Consider the following 13,990-nt stretch of genomic DNA (forward strand, 5'->3'; position numbering starts at 1 on the left):
CATCTTTTCAGTTTTAATATTTTTGTCGAATATACACATCAAAAATTTTATTGAACGATTATTGGTAATATTTAGTTATTTACCTTCATTATTGTCATAAATCTATTGATTTATTATTGCCATAGAACTATCATTAACCCGGTGAACTTTATTCAATTTTAACTTTGACAACCATGAGACCATAGATTTCAAATATTAATAATTTTGTTCACTACATTTTGTATACCACCCAATTATTTTTTACTAAAATTATTTAGCTTTATGAGAAGTTATTGCTTCAAAAATATCCCTCTGAATCTGGTTTTTGATCTGGTCAATAATTTGACCTTACCACAGACAACCCCAGGCAGTCGTCACTCGTCAAGAATAATAGACAGCTATAAAATAAAAATGCTTGTAATAACATTAATTGAAGCCACTGTTCGCATGAATATGTGGTATGCATTAGCCATTGACACCAAAATAAAATCAGTACAGTGCAAAACAAATGCTGTCTTCACATTTTACTAGCAGGCAAATGAAAGCCATCAGTAGCTTTCCTGCCTCAACGTGCAAACTGAATCATACTTTTAACCATGTTCCGTACATCAATCCATTTCTATAACTTAACAAACTTCAAGGTAACATTCAAAGTGAAACAACAAAAACAAAATTGGGGGTGGGAAGTACACCAATCAATACTTTAGAGTTTAGACATCCACTACTTGCGCTTAGAGCGTGAGTAGTGATTGTCATTTGGGTTTCTCCTGCCGCTGAAAACTGCTAATGCTTTCCTTATGGGAGGCTGGAAAGGAGATCTCTTATCTGTGTGGTGGCCAAAAACACTGTCCGGTGTAAAGAAGTCATCGTCCTACAAAGTGCGTTAAGTAGCCCAGTTTAGAGTAAAGCTAGCCAATTGATTGAGGGATAGAAGGAATCATTAGCTATATTAATTTAAAGACACAAACCTGTGTGGCTTTCTTCTTCGTTTTAGGATAAAGTACCCTGTGAGGAAGTTGATCTTCACGGAGAACAAGGTTCTTTGTGACTGCATCCCTTCCACCTTGAGGTAAAGGCAACGAAAACTGCACAATAACATCATGTAAGAATGTAAGAACTGCAGTAATAAGAATATAAAAATGTTCATATCAGGGATATATCCCCCTCTTGTGAATGGCAATATTCTTTATACTTCCTAAATCGATTCTGGAGATACATTATTATTCATACATTCATACAAATGAAAATCAACATCTGTCAACATGAATTTGTTGGGTAAAAATGGTCATCAGGTCTTATAAATCTCCAGAAAGGGTGCGAGACACATTATATTTTGATTTCAAATCTATTATATTAGTTAACAATTTAAAAAATGACAGTGACTGTTGCAACAAGCTTTCTGTTAAAAAATTACTAGCACTCTAACAGGCATATGAAAAAGTAATTGGTATATATACTAGGATCTATAATGATATATTCTTACCTTTGTGCCACGTAATGAAACTCGAGGTCGGCGGGCTCCTAACATTATTCCATTTTCATTAACAGTGACAGCTACCTTCCTTAAGGTGCCACCATTTCCACATTTTGGACAGAAAATCCTCCCGATTTCAGCAGTAACAGTGAAGCAGGCATGACACTTCAGTACCCATCTGGAATGCAAATAATCAAAAGATAAGCATGTATAATACCATTGTCATAGTATGATGCATAGGATGGTATCATAGAGATTAGGCGCAATAGGCAGAAGTCATTATACTATTATAATATTATATGGTGCTATATAAAACATCCAACTTTTAATTCTTTTGTGTTCACAATTTTCTTCACATAGCAAAGACAGGTTATCTGTGATAACATAGTGAATATTGAAGAAGCTTCCGAAAATAACCTATGCAGCTGGTGTATCTGTGTTCCACCAGGCGCCAGCAAGCGCAAACCCATTTGGAGAAGAACATTTTGCATAGCAAAGTCACCAGTAATACAGGCTACACTTGACTCAGACAACGATCTAAGCATCCAACTTTGCTCACTACCATCATCATCTGCATATGAAAAATCAGCTGCTTCGCTAGTCTGGCTTGCAATGTCCAAGTGACTTGATTGGTCATTTGCTGTATCTGTCTCACATGATTTAGTGCACATAGTTGCATCACCATCCAGACTCATTTGCTTCAGAGTAGCAGAGAGAATTTCATTGTCTTTGTTCTCCGCTATTATCTGATCATCCTGGGATACAACATTTTCAATATGATTTTCTTCATCACTTTGATGAACAAGCTGATCTGAAGCTCTATCGTCTTCACCAACACTACCATCAATGTTTTCTTCCAAATCTTGGTGATCTTGATTACTGGATAATGCTTCAGACTGCTCCCGTCTTGCTTTCCTTCTAAGAAACCTCCTATGAGTACTTCGACTGACCGCAGGCAACCAATCACCAGCATTATCATCAAATTGTCCTTGGGACGCGTCAACTCCATTAGCCACAACCTTCCCTTCAATGTTTATCTCCTTTTTCTTAGACACATATTTCTTAGGCTTCACTGAACCACCCTCACCACCCTCTTGAGTTTCTGAATGAGTTTCACTTGCATGCTCCGCCAAACCATCTGCAGAGCGTTCGTCATCCTGGGGAACAATGTTCAAGTTCAAGTCCTGCAAAGGAAGGATTCTTGAAGTAGAATTCGCCTTGTCCTCCGCTTCCTGTTCTAACGCTTCCCACTCCTTCAAATTAGGCACGTTGGTACCCCATCCGGGCAAGTCCTTCTCGGGTAACCTCTTCACATTTACCACTTGCACAGGAGGAGGGCAGTCCCTGAGATGCTTTGTTCCATGAATCTGAGCCTCCAAAGTATAAGTTAGAGCTATGAGCTTGATATCAACATCAGAAAGAGTCTGTAGGTCACCAGTAGCCCTAGCAAATTTCACAACTACAATGTCCCACAGATAGAAAAAGTACAAGTTAGAATCTAATAGATTCTTTCAAATCACAAAACAAAAGTGAATACAAATCTCATACAAAATCATCCTCATTAGAGCAGTTATAGTAAGAGAAAAAATTGTCTAGTTTAAATCAAAGGGTTAATGGTCAAATTAGTCGCTGAATTTGTAAGCTGAGTTTGATTTTAGCCGTGACGATCATTTTTACAATTACATCATTTTTCCGGGACTAAAATCAAACTCGCTTACAAATTCAGGACTAATTTGACCATTAACCCTAAATCAAAATAGAAGATAATTTTCTTACAAATGCAATATAGAAACTAATAATACCTAGAAAGAAAATGAGCATGATAATGGTGATTGGGGGTGAACTGGATATTGAAGATACCTTTGCTGATGGATTCAGGGGAGGGTTCCATGGTTTGGATGGTGAAGGGGAGGAAAGCGAGCTTGTGGCGAGAGACGGGGTCACGGATTTCCTGCATGACTTCCGAGACGGAGACAAACTTGTCGGCGAAGCCATGGAGGTTTTTGCCGGCTTCAATGATAGCGTTGGCGTCGATGACGGCCACCGAGATGCCGCCATTACTGCGGGTGGTGTCTTCCAACACTAGCTCGGTCGGCAACGGCAGGGGCTGTTGCGGTTGCGGTTGCGGTGGCTCCTTCTTCACGACGCTGCTCCAGCACGATTGTGGTGCTGAAACTGGAGCTGGAAGTGGTGGAGCTTCTTCCATGATTCACTGGCGCGGGGAGAGAGATCGTTTCTGTTGGTTGCTACTGGTGAATCATGACACAATTTTTAGGGTTTAGTGATATTCTTTTTTTTTTTTTGGTCGAATGGAACTTAGTATTTTATATCAGCTGGGCGATGTCAATCATTTATTTTTATCATGGGACTCAAAGGCCTTTACATTTACAACACAGCCCAGAAAAAAAAGCCTAATTTAACACTAATATAGTAAGATAAATAAAAATTACGTTGATGTATCTTATGAGAAACAAGTTTTTATATTAGAAAGTAAGAATAAAAAATTACTAAAAAAAAGTAAGAATAAAAAAATCCTAATTTAATCTTTATCATTCAAGATTAGATCTAACGGTCGTGATTTATTCTTATTTTCTCACTGAGATGACAGTTCAATTTCACCTTGTTCTGAGGGAAGCCAACTCTTTGGCGGATTGTTTGGCTAGAGCTGCTCATGTTTTTGGCTTTGGTATGCAGAGGTTACTTACTCCGTTAGCAGAATGTCGTAGTTTTTTGTTTCAAAATGTTGAGGAGGTTTTAGCCTCCCTTCGTGCTCATGTTGCTTAGCCCTAAACCAAAAAAATAAAATAGGAACATATAAATAGTAATTTCAATAATACTTTAAAATTTTCAAAAATATTAGAGTAATTTTTAGAAAATGATTGGTTTTAGTCATCGCTAGAGCTTCGGTCACATTGTCATATGCCCAACGAAGAGGACCTGACATACATAAATGTAATTTTTATTAGAGTTAGGTTTTTTTTTATTCTAGGCCAGGCTTAATAAGAATATATTTATGAAAAATACTTTTTGCACCACCAAAATTAATACTTACACATTTTACCTTGCAAAAATATCTTAATACACAAAAGTTAAATTTATATAAACAATTTTCTTTTATGCTTTTTGAAATTTAGATTGTCATCTTATTTTATTCTCTGATTGTCCTCGAAGCCAAAACTCAAAAGGCAAATCAAAGATAGTATTGGACATTTGGACTTTCTTCCCATGTAACCCAAAAAAAAAAAGACAGTATTGGACATCACTCAGGACAGATAACTAAACAATATTATTAATTTATAACCAGTCATAACAAGCAGCAGCATTAATTAATTAATAAGTTTAAGTTCGAACCGTGACACGAACCAATGCTAGATACACTAATTTTTTTTGTGTTTGTACAGTTAATTTGTAGATAAACACAACTAATTCCACATCTACACAACATGATATGTTACTTTTTGTGAGGTTGAAATGTATTTCAGACAGCAGTTTTCTGTTAGCATGTCCCAGACCAGCTATTCTTCCTCCGGTTCTTCTTCCTCTTGGAGAAGATTTTCTCTGTTGTCATGAGCCCAGAAACCACGCACATCTATGAGCATGCTAGCTACCGTTCCGCCCTGCTTGCAGGCTAATAGATCAGACAATGTTATCTTGAGAGGATCTGCTGGCTTAACCATATCCCAGATTTCATCGCGTACATCTTCAATACAAAGTTCATAGTTGCCACCCTCAATCCATTTATGGTGTACATCTCTGTTTTTTTTCCATTAAAAAACATGTCAGTGACATGTCAAAAGTAATAATGCCAAATTATATGATTAGTAAATCAAATTGTTAGTTAAGTTCTAACTAATGTCACTGTCTATTTGAGACTTGTAGGACTTGCTCAAGCACTACAAGCAGGAAAACAACAGTTTGTTTTTTTCTATAGGAAGATTGTATCAGGCAACATCCCAGCATATGGATGCTCCCCTTCTATACTTCCAATAATTGTATTAACTTGTTTAGAAAACAAACACTAATCAAAAGATAAGAGGTAAAATACTAAATAGGTAGTGTATGAGCAGCATGATAGTTTACCTGAAAAGTGAGTGAATATCAGCAGTCGTAAGGTAACCCCTTCCTTGAAGATCAAGGCACCGAAACAAGTATGTCATGCCTTCTGGGGTGTCTTTGTTTTCTAAAGCCAGAACAAAGTCCAAGAAACTCTCAAAATCCATTTCGCGGGCATTCCCGCCACCAGTCTTTCCGCGGCGAACATGTTCATCATATACTATAAAAAGCAAATTTACTAATTTAGTTCTCATTTAAAGAAAAAAACAAAAGACAATGAGGATCAAACTATAATTCTATAAATTACACAATGCACTATCCTAAACTAGCCTGAAATGATGTTGCAATCCAGCAGTAAAAAACTATAGCACAGTAGAATGGAGAGCATACAATGATAGTAACCATGGCTTTATTATAACCATATAGCACTCTGGAATAGGGAATGGGTTCCGCAGATGGTCATTATTCTCCAAAATTTACACCATAAATGAAAAATGGTAATAATTTCTACCTCTCTCAATAAAAATCTCAGTTAGGGTCCCATCTGCATATTCTCGCAGCTCCTGCTTGCTTAATGTCCCATTTGCATCTTTATCAAGGGCAAGAAACATGTCTGCAGAAAAATTAAGGACACACAACACAAAATGATAAATAGTTTGAACTCTAAGTCAATTCTTATGAAATTGAGGCCTGTTTTTAAACTTTAAAGTGATAGAAACTTGACCAGAATAAACAGAATGCAAAGGAGAAACTGTAGTATTTCAGTATAACTACTGATATCAGTGCCATAGCAGCAATGCTGTAATCGGATTTATGATGAACTATATAGAAGCAATGCTGTAATTGGATTTATGATGAACTATACGATGGGGGGGGGGGGGGTAACAGCGATATTTGAGAGTCGTTGAACTCTCTAATGCACACTCTTCTGATACTCCTTTCTTGCTTCCTCCCTACTCTCTCCTATTATATATTTTTTGTTACAACAGGACCTCACTCGTCTGATACTCCTTTCTGGTCCTCTACGGTTCATCCTCACAGACGCCCTCCCAGCCTCACAATAGGAGGCTTGAGGCTTCCTAAAATGAACACTTATCATATCACAATCAAAATCAGGCAAAGAAGGGAGTAGAATGGATCAAGAGCAGGAGGTAAACGAGTCCAGAAACCTAAAACTATGTAAGATACCCACCACATATTCGTTGAGCAGAAGTCAAAGAAAACCAATTTTCAGCTTGTTCTGTGTCTGTAACTTCTTCTTCGCTTTCCTGTAATACACAACAGCATACTCATCATGTTTAAGTCAAAACAAAGAGTTAAAACAAAAATAAAGTAAAAGAATTGTGAGGTAATGTGTAAACAGATAAGCACCAGGAGGCCCTGGATAAGAGGAACCGACCACACGCACACACACACACACACACACACGCACAGAGAGAGAGAGAGAGAGAGAGAGAGAGAGAGCTGAATATTATGATGTTTAGTTCCAAATATATTAAGAAAATTTATTAATACAAATACAACCTACCTGGTGAAGCTCCATTAGTTCCTGGAGACAATTACTAAGCAACACTTTCTTGATGCAAGCTTTTCCTGTGTCAAAAAGGTAATTATTTAGATTTCGATAATACTACATGCATATAATATTTTGCATCAACTGAAGTAGAATTAAGCAAATTGTGATCAACTTTGTCAGAAAATTGGCATTAGAATCTATGGATTAAGAGCTTTTATTTAATGAAGCCCAGTACGAGAGGACAGGACTTTCTACATGAAACCATTTCGAGAGTTCATGTTTACTGTTTCATTTTTTCTCATGACTGCAGCATATGTAAGATTCTGAACATAGAAAAACTCAAAATTTTATATAATGTCATTAATTTCTATCAGTTTTACATTTGAAAAAACAGCAAATATTGTTTCCTGAAAAGGTGCAATATGGATTATAATCCATTTGGTTTTTACTGCAATAAAATTCTAATTAATTATTTTAAATTTAAAGGAAGAAACCATATCTTATATAGTGATAAATAGGTCTAAATAAAGGATAATATGACCATAAAACAGGACCTAAAGATATGAGCCATACAAACCTCGTCTATGAGGATCACAAAAGAAGAAGAATTTGTGTGCAGCAATACGACAGTACATTTGAACAAAGGCTGCTGGCATATCACGTAATTGAGCCAAGTTGGGTATAAGACCTCGTATATAGGCCTCCATTTCCTGAAAAGGAAAGTAAAAAATATATATGTATCAAGGTAACCTAATATTTTTATATGTGAAACTGTTCAATTGCAGTTTGTTTCCCAGCTTCATATTGAGCACAATAAGTAAAATACTCCAACTGATAGAATTCTCAAAAATTGAAGCCAAAGGGCATCAATTACCTGAGTCAAATTAAGGTTGGAATGTAAGCACAAAATGCATACCGCTAAAATGAAGGCTAGATAGTCATAATAAAAACTGAAACAAGAGATATAATTCCATATAGATAGTTGGCCAGGTGAAATGTTGCTATGCGGGGGAAATAAAACTTGTCTCAAACAAGAGAAAAGAAATAAAACAAAAAAAATTCATAGATATTCATGATATGTTAATCGTAATCAGAAAATTCCACCAAAGATGCAAATATTTCCTATAAAACTGTATAACAAAAAAAGACATACCAAACTGATAGTTAAATGTAAGCAATAGGAAGCTTAATAGAAAAAAGAATCCATACATGTGGCTGAAGGAAACCATCAGAATCCTCATCCAGCTCACTCATATCAATCCTTGCCTGTGTAAGTGAAACCTGCACAACCACAATCATTAGGTAGCTTTCAAACATTTGATACATTCATCAAGTTCAAGATACAAGCAAGCAATGTAAATTGTAATGGAGATACGAAACACAAAGCCGCATATTTAATGAGGTATTCCGTATTCAGGAGAATTAAACAACAATACCACTAAAATAGTAAACGTTGGCTGGTGACCTACCGTACGCATCACATAAAGGTAAAAGGGTAGAATAGCAATTCTCCCCTGCTCATCTTTCTCAAACTTCATGAAGTTTGAAGGACTAAAGAAGCGGCGGCATTTAGGACCGATTTGCTCAGTGCATACTGAGGCAATGTGGCAAAAGTCTTCATAATTCATCTGTAAGAAATAATTAAAGCAGCATCCATAGTAACATGAAATAATTAAATGAGATAAACACATGGCGAAAGTGGTAGACCTTTTCTGCACCAGTTGCATCATCAATGACACAATTTTCTCTTAAGCAGACCCACATTGCATCCAAATCATCAGCATTCAGCAAAAGATCTGATTGTTTCTGTTCAATATACCAGGAATGTCATTAATTGTGAAAAATATGTAAGTGCATATAACTAACAGAGCGGTACGCGAGAAAATGGCACCTTAAGAAAACGATACTTTGCCAATCTCTGAACTCTATGACTTATTGATCCTTCTTCAGGTTTCTGGATGAAGATGAAGCATATCATATCAATATTCACAAATTACACAAACTGAACTTGAATAACATGAAGAAGCAATGTTAGTTTGACATACCTTCTTGTAGAAACTTGGAATTGTAGAAGCTTCAGCACTTTTCTTCTGCTTTTCTTTGAAAATGTCAAGCAAGATTCTCTTTGTTTCAAGCTCTGCAAATGAGTAAAAGGGTTGTCAGAGTTTGCGAAATCTAATCGGAAAGGTTCAGAGAGGGAATGAATACGAACCCATTAAGGCTTCGGAGCCGAGGCCTTGACCGGATCCGATGAAGCGGCGGAGGTTGCGCACCCACGGCATGGAGGAAGCCGGGGGGACTTTCCTCTGGGAAGCGTCATGAGTTTCGCCGTCGCTGTACATGGCCGCGGTGGGTGTGAGTAAGGATCTCAGACTTGAAATGATGATGCGTTCACCACCATAACACTCAGCTTTGATCTGAACCTGTCTCTTTTCCTTCTACCTTGAAGAACTTGCACCTACCTTAATTAAATTATTATGTTTCAAACAAATGTTTTGTTTTTTTTCCAAAAATTCATATGCATTTGGATTTTCGTTTAGCTATGGATATATGTTTAAGCTAATATGTTAAAATTCTGTTTTTTTAGTTTGGATGCACGATTGATTGATGATCGATTCTTAGATTGTGCGTATGAATAATGATTTATTAGACATTCGCTTAATATAATTGTGCATGAACAATGATTTCTTAGTCCAGCTGGAGTTGCTAAGAAATCAAGGGACAGTTTCTTTTGCATTGGAGCAGTTTCTTAATGGTTTCTTAATTCTCTGAACAGTGCCCAGAGTTTCTTCCACAAGAAACTTTGCTTTTGGTTTCTTAGCATTAAAAAAATATTATTTTCTCTCACCAAAACCCAACTGATTTCAGTGGGAAAACAACATACTGAAGATGAAGGTTAGAAGATGATCAAATTGAATAGAAAACATAACACAGATAGAAAATAATTACAAAGCTTCAGAAGATTAAATTTTTACAAAGAAAAATGGAAAAAAAAAATTACAGAAGCTGAAGGGTGTAAGGAAAAAAATTACAGAAAAAAAATTACAATAAATTTTTGCTTGATCCGGTTGTTTTTCTCTGATCTGGTGGCGGTGGCAGAGGGTGGCCCTTGAGGAAGGCTTGCATGTCTTCGATCCAGTGCTTGAGGGGCGATTTGGGTCGAGATTGAAGCTTTTTGGTGGCGGCTGGGGGTAAGTTTTGGTTGCGGTGGTGGGTGTTTGGTGGCGGTGAGGAGGTGGTGAGACGGTTTTGGTGGCGGTGAAGGTTGTTTGGTGGCGGGTCAGTGGCGGTGAGGTGGTTTTGGTTGTGGTTGTGGGTGTTTGGTGGCGGAGAGGTGGGTTTTGTTTGAGGTTGTGGGTGTTAGGTGGCGGTGAGGAGGGTGGTGAGGGTGAGGAGGCCGTGAGGTGGCGGTGGTGAGGGTGAGGAGGGTGAGGTGAGGAAGAAGAGAAGAGGAAGAAGAAAAGAAGAAAAGAAGAGAAGAGGAAGAAGAAAGGGGAACGGCGCTAGGGTTGGATGGGAGTGATAAGGAAGTATTTATAGTGGATGACCGGGTTAGCCGGTCATCCAACCGTTTGGGACCGGTCCAGACCGGTTTTGACCGGCTGGACCCGGTTTCCTGCCCGTTAGGGCTTTTTTTTTTTGAATTTTTTTAAATTGACCGGTTTGACCGGTTTTCTGACCGTTTTTTCAATTCTCAGCTTCTTTACCTTATATATAGTGTAGTAGACCATTTGAAACACCAACATTTACTCCCACAATTTCTCTCTTGTCCAAAAATTCTCAAATTTCTCAAAATGTCTAATCCTTATGAGCAATATTATCCACTGCTCGACAATGAAACACCTCCTACAAGTGAAGGTTTGCAACCTTCGCCTATGTTTCCGGCACAAAACCAACCTCCGCAGATGATTCACCCGCAAAGCCAACCTATGATGGTGTTCCAACAACAAAACCAACATTCGCAGATGATTCGCCCGCAAAGCCAACCTATGCCGATGTTCCAACAACAAAACCCACATCCGCAAATGTATCAACCACAAAGCCAACATCCGCAGATGTGTCACCCTCAAAACCAACCTCCTCACACCGGTGGTAATGTTCAAAATCCTTCGTATCAAATGTTTCTACAATCGTTCTACCATCAAAACCAACCTCAGGGTCAAATGGGACCATATCCACCACAAATGTCTTATCCAAACAATCCACAATATTGCATGTATCCACCACAATACCAAGCACCTCCTACTGGTAGCAGCAGTAGTTCAAAAGTCTCAAGTACACAATGTGAGGCTATGCCCGAGGAGCCTGAATTTTCTACTCAACGGGGTCTAGATGATATTGATCTTGAAGAATCCGGAAAGAAACGCACCAAATGGAGTGGTAAAGATAATATACTTCTTCTTCAGTCATGGCTCAACGTTTCTACCGATCGGGTCGTGGGAAATGAGCAAAAGTCAGTTTTGTTCTGGAATAAGATTCGAGCCCAATATGAGGAGTACCGCGACGATGCCTCTCCTTCGAGGACATGGTTATCCCTGAAATCTCATTTTAATAAATTGAATGCTGATCTTCAAAAATTTGTCGGTTGCCACACTAAAGTCGTCAATCATTGGAAAAGTGGACACTCAGATAAGGACATCATGGCTACGGCGCATCAATTATATCATGTAGATACGGGTAAAGATTTCAAACATGAGAATGAATGGCGGTTGGTGAAGGATGAACCAAAGTGGAAGGGAACATTTATGACAACCAGTTCAACGAGGCAGAAGAAGTCAGGAGATGGGGTGTATGCAACATCGTCTGACCGGAGTGCATCAATTGAGGGCGACGAATATGAGGCCACACAACCAGCAACCCGCCTGTTGGGAAAAAAGAACCAGAAAAGGAAGGCCAAAGTAGGAGACACAACTTCAAGTGATCTCGATTATGTTCCTAACTCCGAGATGATAGCCATCGGAAAAGCTAAACTGGGATTCCTTGCGAGTTTTGAGAAGCTCAAGACTGAAGAACTGGAGGTGAAAAAGGAAAAAAACAAACTTCAAAAGGCGCGGTTATTGAAGGAATACAAAGATATCCTTATGGAGGACACATCTGAAATGAACGAGGTGCAGTTAGCAACGCATCAGCGCCTAGTTGAATTCGCCATGAAAGAACTAGGAATGTCTTAATTCTTGTTGTTGTCTTTCTTAGCGTGTGCCAATGTTGTGATTTTAGCATTTCTACTTATTGATTATGCATTAGTGTTGTAATTTTAGCATTTCTACTTATGTGTATTGCATCAGTGTTGTAATTTTAGCATTTCTACTTATGTATTCTGCATTAATGTTGTAATTTCAGTATTCGAATTTTTCTTAATGTGTACTGCGTTTCTACTTATGTGTTCTATATAGCCGTTGGGGAATATAGCCGTTGGGGAATATAGCCGTTGGAGAATATAGCCGTTGTTGTTTCTCTTATTTATACATGTCATATTTCATTCATCTCAACATTCAAGAGTTGTTTTGTCCTCTCATATTTTCTTCCTCCTATCCAATTACACTGATAGTTTCTCATTGTGTCATAGAATGGATCCAAACAATATGGCCGACTTGGACATTTACGACGTTGTCATTGACGAACTTATCAATGACACGACTATAGAAGATATGATGCAGGAGGAGATGGAGTTTTATCAATGACGTGCCAACACCGTTAGGCCCAAGCGAACAAGAAAGGTGATAGAGAGAGATCGTGAAGCTGGGAACGAGCGGTTGTGGAATGACTACTTCTCCGAAAATTCTGTGTACACGGAAGAGCTTTTCCGACGAAGGTTTCGAATGCGAAAGCATGTGTTCCTCAGAATTGTAGGGGCCCTTGGGTCTCATGACCTGTACTTTTTAATGTCTGTCGATGCAGTTGGAAGACAAGGCCTGTCACCATTACAAAAGTGCACCGCCGCTATTCGTATGTTGGCGTACGGATCACCTGCTGACAGTGTTGACGAGTACGTTCGAATTGGTGAAAGTACTGCAATTGAGTGCTTAAAGAATTTTGTGGAAGGTGTGTGTGCAGTATTTGGTGGAACATACTTGAGGCGCCCGAACCAGGAAGACATTACCCGCTTACTTCAATGGGGCGAGTCTCGTGGATTTCCAGGTATGTTGGGTTCTATTGATTGTATGCATTGGGAATGGAAGAATTGTCCAGTTGCGTGGAAAGGTCAATTCACCCGAGGTGATCATGGAAAGCCCACAATCATGCTTGAAGCAGTGGCATCACAAGACTTGTGGATTTGGCATGCATTTTTTGGCATTGCAGGTTCTAACAATGACATTAATGTGCTAAATCAATCTCCGGTTTTTAATGAGGTTTTGAGTGGAAATGCTCCCATGGTGAACTTTAGCGTGAATGGAACAATGTATAACATGGGATACTATCTAGCAGACGGTATCTATCCCCCGTGGGCTACATTTGTGAAGACCATCTCAATGCCGCAAGGAGAAAAAAGGCAAAAATTTGCGAAAAGACAAGAAGGAGCAAGAAAGGACGTTGAACATGCATTCGGCGTTCTCCAATCTCGGTTTGCAATAGTTCGTGGTCCATCACGCTTTTGGCATCCGAATGAGATGAAGTCAATAATGTATGCTTGCATCATATTGCACAACATGATTGTTGAAGATGAGCGCAACACGTACCGAGGTAATTTTGTTTATGATCAGGTCAATAATGACATATTGGATGCTGAAGTAGTAAGTGGTCCTATTCCCGCTTTTAGAAATATCTTGGAAAGAAGAGCACATCAAATTGATAGGTCAATTCATCACCAGCTTCAAGCAGACTTGGTGGAGCATATTTGGCAGCTTCCCGAAAATGAGAATAATGAAAATTAACCTTCAAGTGTTATTATGTATTTCATTTCAAATGTATTGTTGCTTATTTTTCATTGTCATGTATTTTCTTTCGTCTTTATTTCTATCATTCAATAA

At 38.3% G+C, this 13,990-nt stretch overlaps 2 protein-coding genes and 1 non-coding gene across 3 annotated transcripts; all 3 read right to left on the minus strand.

Moving 5' to 3' along the window:
- Window positions 1–421: 421 nt before the first annotated feature.
- On the minus strand, window positions 422–3,756 carry LOC130713796 (RNA-binding NOB1-like protein). Its single transcript, XM_057563601.1, has 5 exons — window positions 3,314–3,756; window positions 1,871–2,912; window positions 1,463–1,631; window positions 948–1,064; window positions 422–850 (listed from the first exon to the last, which is right to left on the minus strand). Exons 1-5 carry the CDS (start codon window positions 3,657–3,659, stop codon window positions 701–703), a joined length of 1,824 nt encoding a protein of 607 aa, XP_057419584.1. The 5' UTR covers window positions 3,660–3,756; the 3' UTR covers window positions 422–700.
- A 963-nt stretch (window positions 3,757–4,719) lies between these two features.
- LOC130713672 (probable serine/threonine-protein phosphatase 2A regulatory subunit B'' subunit TON2) lies at window positions 4,720–9,503 on the minus strand. Its single transcript, XM_057563458.1, has 12 exons — window positions 9,235–9,503; window positions 9,068–9,159; window positions 8,914–8,976; window positions 8,730–8,828; window positions 8,492–8,650; window positions 8,232–8,303; window positions 7,600–7,732; window positions 7,035–7,099; window positions 6,699–6,774; window positions 6,018–6,119; window positions 5,534–5,726; window positions 4,720–5,206 (listed from the first exon to the last, which is right to left on the minus strand). The coding sequence occupies exons 1-12, from the start codon at window positions 9,362–9,364 to the stop codon at window positions 4,969–4,971; spliced, it is 1,422 nt and encodes a 473-aa protein (XP_057419441.1). The 5' UTR covers window positions 9,365–9,503; the 3' UTR covers window positions 4,720–4,968.
- Window positions 5,304–5,426, minus strand: LOC130716409 (small nucleolar RNA snoR104). Its single transcript, XR_009012023.1, has one exon. It is a non-coding gene; the product is annotated as a small nucleolar RNA snoR104 (small nucleolar RNA).
- Window positions 9,504–13,990: the final 4,487 nt, after the last annotated feature.

The sequence above is a fragment of the Lotus japonicus genome, chromosome 4 (genome assembly GCF_012489685.1).
Source record: "Lotus japonicus ecotype B-129 chromosome 4, LjGifu_v1.2".
In the NCBI taxonomy this organism is placed as follows: Eukaryota; Viridiplantae; Streptophyta; class Magnoliopsida; order Fabales; family Fabaceae; genus Lotus; species Lotus japonicus.